Here is an 11,962-nt window from a genome sequence, read left to right as displayed (position 1 = left end):
ACAACAATAAATTATCACATTCCAAACATATAAGGACAAACGTTACTACAAAATCCACCCCACTACACCAATGGCTTCTACAAATCCACTACTCCTTATCCTTTCATTTTCTTTCCTTTACCTCTTCATCAACGTCGCCACCGTGCCCGTCGTCGCAGTTGGTGGAAGTTGGTCACTTGTCCAAAAAAACATAGGCATATCCGCCATGCACATGCAACTTCTCCCATCTGACCGAGTGATCATTTTCGACCGAACAGACTTTGGTCCATCCAATATTTCACTCCCGGATGGTAAATGTCGTGAAGATCCACATGAATTAGTTTTGAAGAAAGATTGTACGGCTCATTCTATAGTATACGATGTCGTATTGAACTCCATTCGGCCACTTATGGTTCTCACGGATGTGTGGTGTTCCTCTGGTGCTTTAATGAAGGATGGTAGTTTAATTCAAACTGGTGGGTTTAATGATGGTGATCATGTGGTTAGGGTGTTTAATAATACTTGTAGTAGTAGTAGTAGTAAATGTGATTGGGAAGAGATTAACTCTGGATTAGTGAATCGTAGATGGTATGCTACTAATCATATATTACCGGACGGTAAACAAATTGTGATAGGAGGTCGCAGACAATTTAACTACGAGTTTTATCCTAAACAAATGGTGAATGAAAAAGCTTTTAGTTTGCCCTTTTTAGTACAAACTAATGATCAAAATATTGAAAATAACTTGTATCCATTTGTGTTTCTTAATACGGATGGACATTTGTTTATTTTCGCCAATAACCGTGCTATTTTGTTTGATTATTCAAGGAATGTGGTTTTGAAAACGTTTCCCGAGATTCCGGATGGACATCCGAGGAATTATCCAAGTACGGGTTCAGCTGTTTTGCTGCCCATGCACGTTGTACATGGGGATGTGCCAGCGATGGAAGTTTTGGTTTGTGGGGGCGCACCCAAAGGTGCATTTGAGAAAGCTCAAAATAAGACATATGATGCTGCTTTGGATAGTTGTGGTCGTATTAGAATATCTGACCCAAATCCAAAATGGGTTATGGAAACTATGCCTTTGCGTCGGGTTATGGGTGATATGGTATTGTTACCAAATGGAGATGTTTTAATAATTAATGGTGGGGCAAGTGGGACCGCTGGTTGGGAATATGGGAGGAATCCGGTTTTCAATCCTGTAATTTACCGACCTTGTTACCCGATTAACTCTCGTTTTGAGGTGCAAAATCCAAGCACCATACCCCGAATGTACCATTCGACTGCAATTTTGGTTCGAGATGGGAGAATTTTGGTTGGGGGAAGTAATCCTCACGTGTATTATAATTTCACGAACGTATTTTTTCCTACTGAATTAAGTTTGGAGGCTTTTTCACCATCATATTTGGACTCAAGTTCATTTGGAGTTCGACCCACAATCATTTCACCAAAGACCCATACTAGTATTAAATATGGTGAACACATATTTGTTCGGTTCACAATCCAAAACCAGGTGGATATGAATCGAGTTGCGGTGACAATGGTGCCACCCTCATTTAACACGCACTCGTTTTCGATGAACCAAAGGTTGTTGGTTCTTGAAAGCGGCAATACCACAAACAGTGTCGGGAAATCTACATACGAGGTTAACATAACAGCACCAATGTCCGGCATCATTGCACCACCCGGGTATTATATGCTATTTGTAGTACATCAAAAAATCCCAAGTGAAGGCATTTGGATCGTCATGCATTGAGCCATAAAAGGATACGTTATAAAGGTTTAATTTAATTAATATGTTTACATAACTACTATATATATCGATAATTTTAATAGTTGAATTATTGTATTGTACTACGTAATATTCTTTAGTTCTTTACAGATCTAGGATCTAATTTGTTTCCTTTATAAAATCAACTTGCTCTATAAAGTACATTTGATTATAGGCAGTATGTTTGTGGATGTGGTCCGTGAAGGTATGGTGACATGATTGGTGACACAAACGGTTAACTAACAAACAAAATGTAATATATTGTGATTTTCTAAATAAACTGCCCCTTAATATAATAATTATTTTGATAGAGTTGTTAACAAAATGCTCTCATGAATAAAAACAAGGATTTTCCCATTATAGATTTCTTCTGAAATTAGAGTTTGATATATGAAAATGCATGTCGCTGATCTCAAATTTACCGTTAAAAAATAATAATAATAATAATAATAATAATAAACTGAAAAAAAAAAAACACGAAATATTAAATAAACAACACAAGTCCATATATGCCCGCACAAAATTTTTTTCTAATAACCTTTTTTTTAGACCATAGAAGTTAATTTGCATGTTAATATGCCACCATTTTTTTATAATAAAAATAACTGAAATTAATTTTAAATATCGAGTATAATATTTGAAAGTTATGTTGCCAACTGTTTTTCAATGAGTTGAAGGGCAATAAACGCGTTTCGCTGTCAATTAGTCTAGTCTGCCGAAATTCATATTGTCGTCTTCAAACAAACCTTGTTTCTTTGCATGATGATCTATTTATAATATTGGCCTTACAATATTTAGGTTTATTTGCCAACAATAACGGAAATGTCGTTATTTCATTAACTTGGGATTACATTGTAGTATGATTGTTGTTGACAGAATTTGAACCCGTGAATGCACATACTAAATCCTTCGAAGAATTCACAGGACCGCAAGTTTATTAATCCTATCATTGTATGCAAACTTGGATGATTTCAAAGCACCCGTTGACGAATCCAAAAAGCGATTGTGGTAGCAGCGACCGGTGGCGGCTTCGATCGCGATAGTGTAGGTTATTAATGCAAAAATATTAGTAGTTTAGTTTTTACAAGAGTTGAGGCTTATTTCATTAATGGTATTTTTGATTAACCATGTATGTTAGGTGATAAGTTTTTCGAATAATGAGGAATTTTTAGGCTTCAAACTTACTCGAATAATTTAAGAAAAGGAAAAATGGTAGTATAGATATACAGCGCAATATAAGCTTAAGTCTGAATCCCTCGATTAATTAACTTTGTAAATGTTTTTTGTTATTAATGTCTTGCTAGTGGCTTTATTAATATATTAATATATTATATATACTAGATTATTTTCCCGTATAATACGCGAGATAAACATATTAAGTTTTCATAATAACATATTTAGTAATTATAAAAATAACATGTTAAAATAAGATGGTAAAAATATTTTAAAAATGTTTTATATAAAAGTTGAGTGTAAAAGTCGGTTATGATGAACAACTTCGCACTTAGGATCATACAAATGTCCTAAGTTGCTTTAACTACTTTTGGTTATTAGAATCACCATTGGGATTAGAGAAAATGAAAGGTAAAAAGTTCAGAGTATCCAGTCAAACCTTAAGCGTTGGTGGTTGTCTTTTTTTGTGAGTTGTCCTCTCTCTGATTAGCAATAAAAAAATTTGTTGTAATTTATAAAAGACCAATAGTAAAAAGTTCACTATTACATAAGTCTTTATGTAAATATCACAAGATTATTGCACGTAATAAAGATTGGACGCATTTGACTCAAATGTCTATGAATACCTCATTTGATGTTATAGGCTCATAATTGTCTATAAAGATCATATCTTATGTTTCTTATGTTTAATCATACTCCGATTTAAATATTATTTAATTGACTAATATAATTTTGTTAAGATAAATAATTAAATAAAAATATAATAAAATACAAACCAAATTTAGATGCGTTAAATAAAAAAAAGGAAAAAAGAAAATTTTGTTAAAACTTTTTGGTCCAAATCAATACATATAAAGTTAAAACACTAATGTTGTGATTGACTACTAATAAAGTAAATAATGACCTCATAATTTTACTATAAAGATTGTAATTAAAACTTAATCTTTAATAATCTTTTCTTTTAGTAAAATAATTTAAGACCATATCATATATATTGGTAGATGGCATTTGTAATGAAAAATTTATGATGAAATTTTAAAATTTAAAGTTTGTTGAGTAGTATTGTATCAATTTTCACTTTCTAATAACGTTATTATTTTATGTTTTTATGTCATTTGTGACCCGAATGATCGATTCGGACCATTATGGCAATTTAGGGGCTCTTTATAATAATTGAAAGATAATTAATCAATTATATCAATATACTTTTGAAGTTAAAAAAAAACTTAATTCAATATGTTAATAAACTCAGTTGTGAAAAATTAATATAACCCTTTATTTATATACAGTAATTTTATTGTTTATTGGTAAATTACAATAATATATTAATGTAAACTTCCATGACATCGACAATAAAGAATAAATACATCATTAAAAATAATTTAGACTTATTTATTGAATTCAACTTTATATATACTTTATTAATCATGGAAGATAATTATTTAGTTAATACAATACATTATTAACGTTTAAAAAAATTAATTCAATTATACAATAAAATTTGTTGTGAAAAATTAATATAATATAATGTGAGATAATAATATGTCTAGAAAAAAAAAATTCCTTACGGATAAACCAATTTTAGCCAGATGACTTTTTTAGTGTCTCAAAATAAATATTATCTTGTAACTAGCCAATACAATAATTAAACATTTTACAAAAAAAAAAATGTGTTTTTTTTATCAACAAGACACTTATGTTGGTATGAAAAGAGTATATATATATATATATGAGCCTTATTTTGAGAACCCATTTTTTTTTAAGAATATTGAGAACTTTTAAATTATGTATTGGATCATATGTTTTATTTTTGTTCATTCACATGTAAAACGTTATAAAAATACATGTTGTAGAAGAAAGTTTTTTTCAAAACCTTATATATACTCATTTGTTAACATGTAAACGAAAACGTGAACATATTCATTCACAAGTTCGCAAAAAGCTATTTTAAAGGTTTTTTAAAAAAGTTTCTTCTACAATATATTTTTTTATATCATTTAACATGTGAATGAACAAAAAAAATATGTGATCCAATACATAATTTGAGAGTTTTCATGGTTCTTAAAAAAAATGGTTTTCAAAACAAGGAAATTATATATATATATATATATATATATAGTGAAAAGTTATTTTGAGAACCTTTTTTTTTGCGAGAACCTTTGAGAACTTTTCAAATCAAGTCCAACCGATGCTTATTCTTTACATGAAAATTATTTTTTGATTGTTTTCTGAATAATTTATTTGTAATTTTGAAGTTTATAATTGTGTGGAGGCATGAATTATCATCCGTTATACAATTATGTGGAGATTCTGATTGTTGATCACATGTGCACGAATATTGCTATGATTACATGTGATCGACTTGCATACATATGATCATATCAATATTCGTGCACGTGTGATCAAGAATCCAAATCTCCACATAATTGTATAACGGATGATAATCCATGCCTCCACACAATTATAAACTTCAAAATTACACATAAGTTATTCAGAAAACAATCAAAAAACAATTTTCATGTAAAGAATAAGCATCGGTTGGGCTTAATTTAAAAAGTTCTCAAAGGTTCTCGCATAAAAAAAAAGGTTTTTAAAATAAATTCACCACATATGTCCAAGTAAATAGGCTAAATCGTGTGATATGATAGACTAGCAGAAGTAGGTATTTTGCATATGTTGTATGTAATTGCAAACCATGTCGACAAGCAACCTCTTACTACTATGTAAAAAGTTTGAGGAATAGAAATTGAAGTTTACGAATTAACATGAGGCCTTAAGACAAAAATGGCCTGTCAATATTTTGTCTCTAAGTAAAAATTGTCAAACATAATTTAATGGACTCCAACACTATATTCTTTAATTTTTTTATTAAAGAGAAAGGAAAAAAAATATATAAATTGCATTCTTAAGTTATAGATGTCATGGAAAGGAAAAAAAATAGATGACAAGGGAAGAAAGTTGTAAGTTGTAAATGCTCCAGCTTTTTTCTGTCTAATTTTTGAGATGATTGGAAACGATTAGAAGGATAACTACCACATATTAAAGATAAATATTTTTATCCCTCAAAGAAATATATATACCAACATTCCAAACATTCTATCTAGCGTAACCGTCAAATCTCCATAGCCATCACCAGTTTTCCATGTACATCAACTTCTAGAAATTTGATTTTGATATCGATTTGATTATTTTTCTAAAAAAAATTTGATCATTAATTTTTTGGTTTTGTGATGTTTGTGTCCAACATAAATTTAATGGCAATGAGAATTTAGGTAATACTAGTTAATTATTTATTTATTATCTAAGTCTTTAAGCTTTCCATCTATATATCACTAATAATAGGTAATTATATTGTCGTTGATATCATAATCAATTATTATTTTTATTCATTCAATTCTTTCACCATCTATCTTTCTCTCACTAAATGCTTGCATTCATTTCTCTCTCTCGCTAAATTCTCATCTCATTGATTGTTAGTTTGGCTAAATTTAAGTTTGAATAATCATCAATATATCATTTAATCGCCATATCAAAAGATCAAATCTTCAAGTGCAATGAATAGTCATTTTCGGGTCAAATTCGGAGCTTGTTTGGAAGATTTTGGTAAGCAAATTGTTCCTACATCTTTATTTCATATTTATTATCATGTCACTAAGTAAAACAAAGTAATTTTGGGTCAAAAATGTAAGTCAAACCCGTTTTTAGTCAAATTAGGGTTTTTGGTTATAAAATGGGTAAAAATCAGATTTTTGATGTTTCGGGCCAAATCTTGGAGTGGGTTGTGTTTGAAAACTTTTTTCAAGTCTAATAGAAGCAATAATTGGACAAAATTTGGACTAAAACCCCTTTGAACCGAAATTAAGGTTTTTAGTTTAAAATTAGGTTAAAAATCAAATTTTAATTTAAATAATGATTATGGGACGATTTTGTAAAGGATTTGGATTTGTTAACACCCATCTAGACTACTGAAGCTTAAAACAACTCTGAATTAGCACCAAATCGAACAAAGTCACTTGAATTAGGGTTTCAAGGTCGAAGGTCAAAGTTGACTTCAAAAGTCAACTGTCTGTTCTTATTTTCTGCCCAAATTTCCCTTGATTCTCCCTAGCCGTAACCTACGCAATTTTCAGCGTCCTTTACGCCAAGATGACCCTGTGCAGCGTAGCCACGCCCCCTGATCGTAGCCTACGCTGAGCTGCAACTCCATTTTTGACCTTACGCCCAAAACTCCCTGCTTACGGTAGTTTTTGCTGTATAAGACGCTAAATGCAGACCACCGTAAGTTACGGTGGTCACCATCGTAGCTTACGCCAGTTATGCCTTGCCTGCCGTACCTTACGCCAACCATACCGCCCTTACGCCCCTTGTTTTTCTGGTACCGTACCTTACGCCAATCACCACCGTACCTTACGGTGGTGTAAAACTTTCTTTTTCCAGATTTTTGATTTAACTTCTTATCTTCCTTCTTGTGTCGATCAGCTCTTGTGTTGGGGTCCTTTTGGTTCTCTTTTGATGTCAAGCATGTATAAAGTATATATAAATATATGTATGTATGCATACGTACATAAACACACACACACACACACACACACATATATATATATATATATATGAGTTTTATTCATTTAAAACCATAATTATCTTTGAAACCCAAAAACTAAATCCTAACCATCCATTTTACCCCATCCAATGGATGAGATCACACTGCCTTCCTTTAATAATAAAACCTTTCCCTCTCAACCCACCGCGTAACACAAACACACATCGGAGCTCTCTTTCTCTCTGCTCCCCCTCTCTCTCCGGCAACCTCTTTTTCTCCGGCGACCTAACCTCCACCACCACCACTAGTATTGCTAACCACCACCATACCATTTCTTCTCCGGCGAGACAACCACTACCACCTCCTCCTTCTTTTCCGGCGAGACAACCACCGCCACAACCATCATCACTGACACATCAGCAACATACAAAAACAAACATAGTCCATCCCTCCCTCTCTCTGTCTCTCATGTCCACGGCGTCGCGCCGACATAGCCTGTACCGTATCAAATCGCCACCATCTCTTGGATCGCCGCCCATCAAATCCATATGATTCCCATATGCGTCCGGTGACGAACAGTTTAGAACAGATGAGGGCAACGCCCGTACCGTATCCACCCAAAAAAGACGTCGGGGTAATTCACCGGAGTTTTTCGACGGCGGTGATGATTACCAATCAAATTTGATTGGATACTGGTTCACCGGAGTAGATCGTCGGAGTTTTTAGACGCCGACAGTGATCGGAATAATTCGCCGGGATTTCTCGAGAGTTGAAGATATCGCCGGAAATGACGACGGAAAACAACCCGAGATGTAGATTTCAATTCCATGTGTAAGCTTCCTTTTAATCTTGAATGTTCATTAGATTTGATCCGATGGTTGAGATTAAGCCCTTGGATCTTGATGTGTCGTTTGTGTATAATTAAAAGCAGTCAAGTTTTAAATTTATAAAATCAAGGAAATACCAAACTAAACACACACTCACAGACAGTGGATCCGTTCGTTTGTAATATAGCTATTAGGTAAGACCAGGTTCGTTCGCAGGGACTATGTTTAAGAACTAAGCAAGATCAAGTAATACTAAGATTTGTTGGGGGTTGGTTTAGTGACCCAATGTCAGTTTGTTTTGAAAGCAGTTAGTAATTTAAGCAAGTTAGTAATTCCGAAGAATTAATCTGAAAGAGTTTTTTGTAAACAATAATAACTAAAGGCATCATCTACTTCGAATCAGATCCATAACATGTTCAGGTTGCATAGATTAATACAACAGTAATTTTGTGTACTAGTTTATCAAACTACTGACACGTTGATTCCTATTAGTATTATCTTGTACTTTATCATACCATGAATTAAGCAATCGTTTACCAAACAAGCAAGATAATATTATCATGCAAGTAATACCATTAAAAGCATAATCATACAATCAACAAGACAATAATAGTTAATAAAGATTCAATACATTAAGATCACGACAAAACACTAGCTGCAGTCACAATAATAAACACAACAGTCACATAATCATGTCACTTCATCTAGTAGATGATAAAATATCTAGCTACTCATGGTAAAAGAACAATCACAATCAATAATATAAGAAAACATAATGTACCAAAAGTGAAATAGAGATTAGATTGATGATGCTGCAGTACAGAATCGATGTCTGATCTCTGGTGTGATATGGAGGAGTTACGACGGCTTAGATCTGGAGAAAATACCCTAGGAGCAGCCCTAAAGTTGTCTGGAATAATAGAGTGTCGAATTTTAGGGTTTCGGGTTGGTATTTATAGGTTTACGAAAAGTCCAAATCTGGCCGACCTACTTCCAGCGGCGCTGGCTCTTCTGTGAGCGGCGCTGGTCCTGGAGCTGAACATGAAAGTTGTAGATCTTTCTCTCCCGGTTCCGTGGATAGCTTATACGTCTAAAACGGAGTTCGTATGAAGAAGTTATGCCCAAAATACTAACACATGGTCATAGGTTTCAAGTTAACACAAGTTCCTTCATCTTAAGTCTTAAATCTCGACCCGAATCTTCATCGAACCATCATTTATCTTCCTTTAAGTCCTTTATCATCATTTCTTGATGTTTTCCTTCATGCCACGGGCAATGAACCTGAAATCACACATACTTGTCATTAAGTATCATAAGTTCACTCAAATGACTATAAAATGGCCAAAACAAGTGCGGTAAAAGTCTATATAATTACCGCTCATCAGATCTCACAAATTTGGGTGGTTTCTCATGAATACAACTCATATATGTGTGTGTGTATATATATATATTTATTATATGTAAGTGTTTCAAATAAACATATGTAATATATACAAATAAATATATACATGCAAGAGTATTTAAATCAACATGTTTATATTAATATGAATGTTGTAAAAACATATTGATAGGCCGTAAACTTTGAAGAATTCGGGGCAATTATATTTCGTTGAATACTTATAACTCGATTTTAATCCAACATTTAAGGCAAATATGAGTTTCGTAGCCCCTACGTTTACTTTATTTGAAATGGAAAGTGTACTCGTTGTTTAAATGTTTGTCGGTTGATACAATTTGTTGTGATATGAAATGAGACGTTAGATATATAATTGATTGGTTATGATACGTGTCATGTGACGCTTATAGGTGACATTTATATTTGTAACGTATGACATATATATTATTATTATGTATTGACGTGATGGTGGATTAACGAATCCACACCCGGTATGATCATGGCCACTTTATTATGATGTTATACTTGTGACATGTGACGTATATTATATATAGTTATGTATTGACGTGACGGTGGATTAACGAATCCACACCCGACATGATCATACATGGGATAAGGGTTTTTGAGCCCATAATATGACGTATATATATATATATATATATTGACGATTATTGTGATTTAACGTTTATTGTATTGACTTCGACGTGATTAGGTATCCTAATCCTCACTTATCGATAACGGTTGATATCCCGACACTTGATTTACATTACCTAAACCTACGAACTCACCAACTTTATGTTGACGCGTTTTAGTACACTTTTCAGGTGAACAAGTTAATCAAAGACGTATTGGATGAGTTATTGCTTAATTGTGCTAGGATTGGACTTGGACTTTGTGGATCCGTGATTCATAGTTCCCGATTTATAGGTTATGCTTAGGATCATTTACCATCTTTTGAACTAGTATTTTGTAAACGTTTGATGGGTGTGCTCTTTATGCATTTTTATATAATCCGGTACTTGTATTTGAACTAAATTGTATGGATTGTCTAATCCTTTTTATGCATTTAGAATGTCTCTACTTAATTTTCATGTCGTGCTATGCTATTGGTGTAACCCTCATGATTCCGCCATTGTTGAGGTGTTACAACGTTCAACACGTCTAAAACAAGAAGAAACCACAAAGACGAAACTTGAAGATGTTGTGCTAGTTATATCATCCAAAACCGTACACGCATCTAACGTTACCAACATAAGACTAACAAACAGCCTTAAGCTTATTAAAATCTTATGTTTTTGATCATAATTAAAGGGAGGCTTTATGTTTGTGGCTTTGTGCTACTTTATTATAGTTAAATAATGAAATGTTTTTTGTTTCAAGTTATTGTGTTAATTTATATTATGGGTAAAATTCGAAATTTAATGATTTAAGTTTAAATTTAGTGGATTTTATAATAGAATTGGCATATATGATTGATTTTGAGTTTAATCAAACCTTTGTGATATTATTGATTTTAATTATGTAGCTATAATATTTTGAAGTTTAAATTGAAAATACAAGAGATTAACCTTATTATTTATTTTGCAAGAGATTAACCTTATTATTTATTTTGACATAAATTAATTGTAAGTTATTATTATTATTATTATTATTATTATTATTATTATTATCTACTATATAATAATAATTGTTATTGTTATGTTAACTCAAGCTCAAGTGTAATGCGGTAATGCTAATTCTATAATATATTAACCAAATCTTTTTGCTCCAAAATTTATAATCTTTGGTTTTATTTTTTCTTAGAATTCAAACATACATATCACGGGTCAAATTTAATCTAAAAATGAAAATCTTTCCAATTTTTAATTTAAAGAATCATTATCCTTTATAAATACACTTCTATATAGGGATGAGCAAAAGACCTGTAAATTTGAACCCGACTCGAAACCAACCCGCTTGAAGCCCTAACAAGTTGAGTCACGGGTCAATCGTTTGTTGCATTCCCGGGTCACGGGTTAGTCGGGCCAGGTCGGGTGATGCCAAAAAAAAGAAAATGTTAAGAAAATCTGTGACCTGCTTGAACCCGACTCGAAGCTTCATGGTTCGGATCACGGTGTCATTTTTCATGCACTCACCGGTCATGAATCAACCCGGTTCAGGCCAGATTTCGACCAGATCCCTACTTCCATCCTTCCCAAAAATGTATAGTCAAACTTATAGTAAAATTATAGTAGAGGGACTAATAACAAAAATTTCACATTTCCCCCAAAAATCCC

General features: G+C 32.5%; 1 protein-coding gene across 1 annotated transcript; it reads left to right on the top strand.

The window, feature by feature from the left end:
• LOC122579723 (aldehyde oxidase GLOX-like) lies at window positions 1–2,907 on the top strand. The gene is made up of 2 exons (XM_043751947.1): window positions 1–1,759; window positions 2,627–2,907. The coding sequence occupies exon 1, from the start codon at window positions 71–73 to the stop codon at window positions 1,733–1,735; it is 1,665 nt and encodes a 554-aa protein (XP_043607882.1). The 5' UTR covers window positions 1–70; the 3' UTR covers window positions 1,736–1,759; window positions 2,627–2,907.
• The last annotated feature ends 9,055 nt before the right edge of the window (window positions 2,908–11,962 follow it).

The sequence above is a fragment of the Erigeron canadensis genome, chromosome 8, assembly GCF_010389155.1.
Source record: "Erigeron canadensis isolate Cc75 chromosome 8, C_canadensis_v1, whole genome shotgun sequence".
Lineage (NCBI taxonomy): Eukaryota > Viridiplantae > Streptophyta > Magnoliopsida > Asterales > Asteraceae > Erigeron > Erigeron canadensis.
Note: the sequence above shows the minus strand (reverse complement) of the source record. Positions and strands in the feature narration are given on the sequence as shown.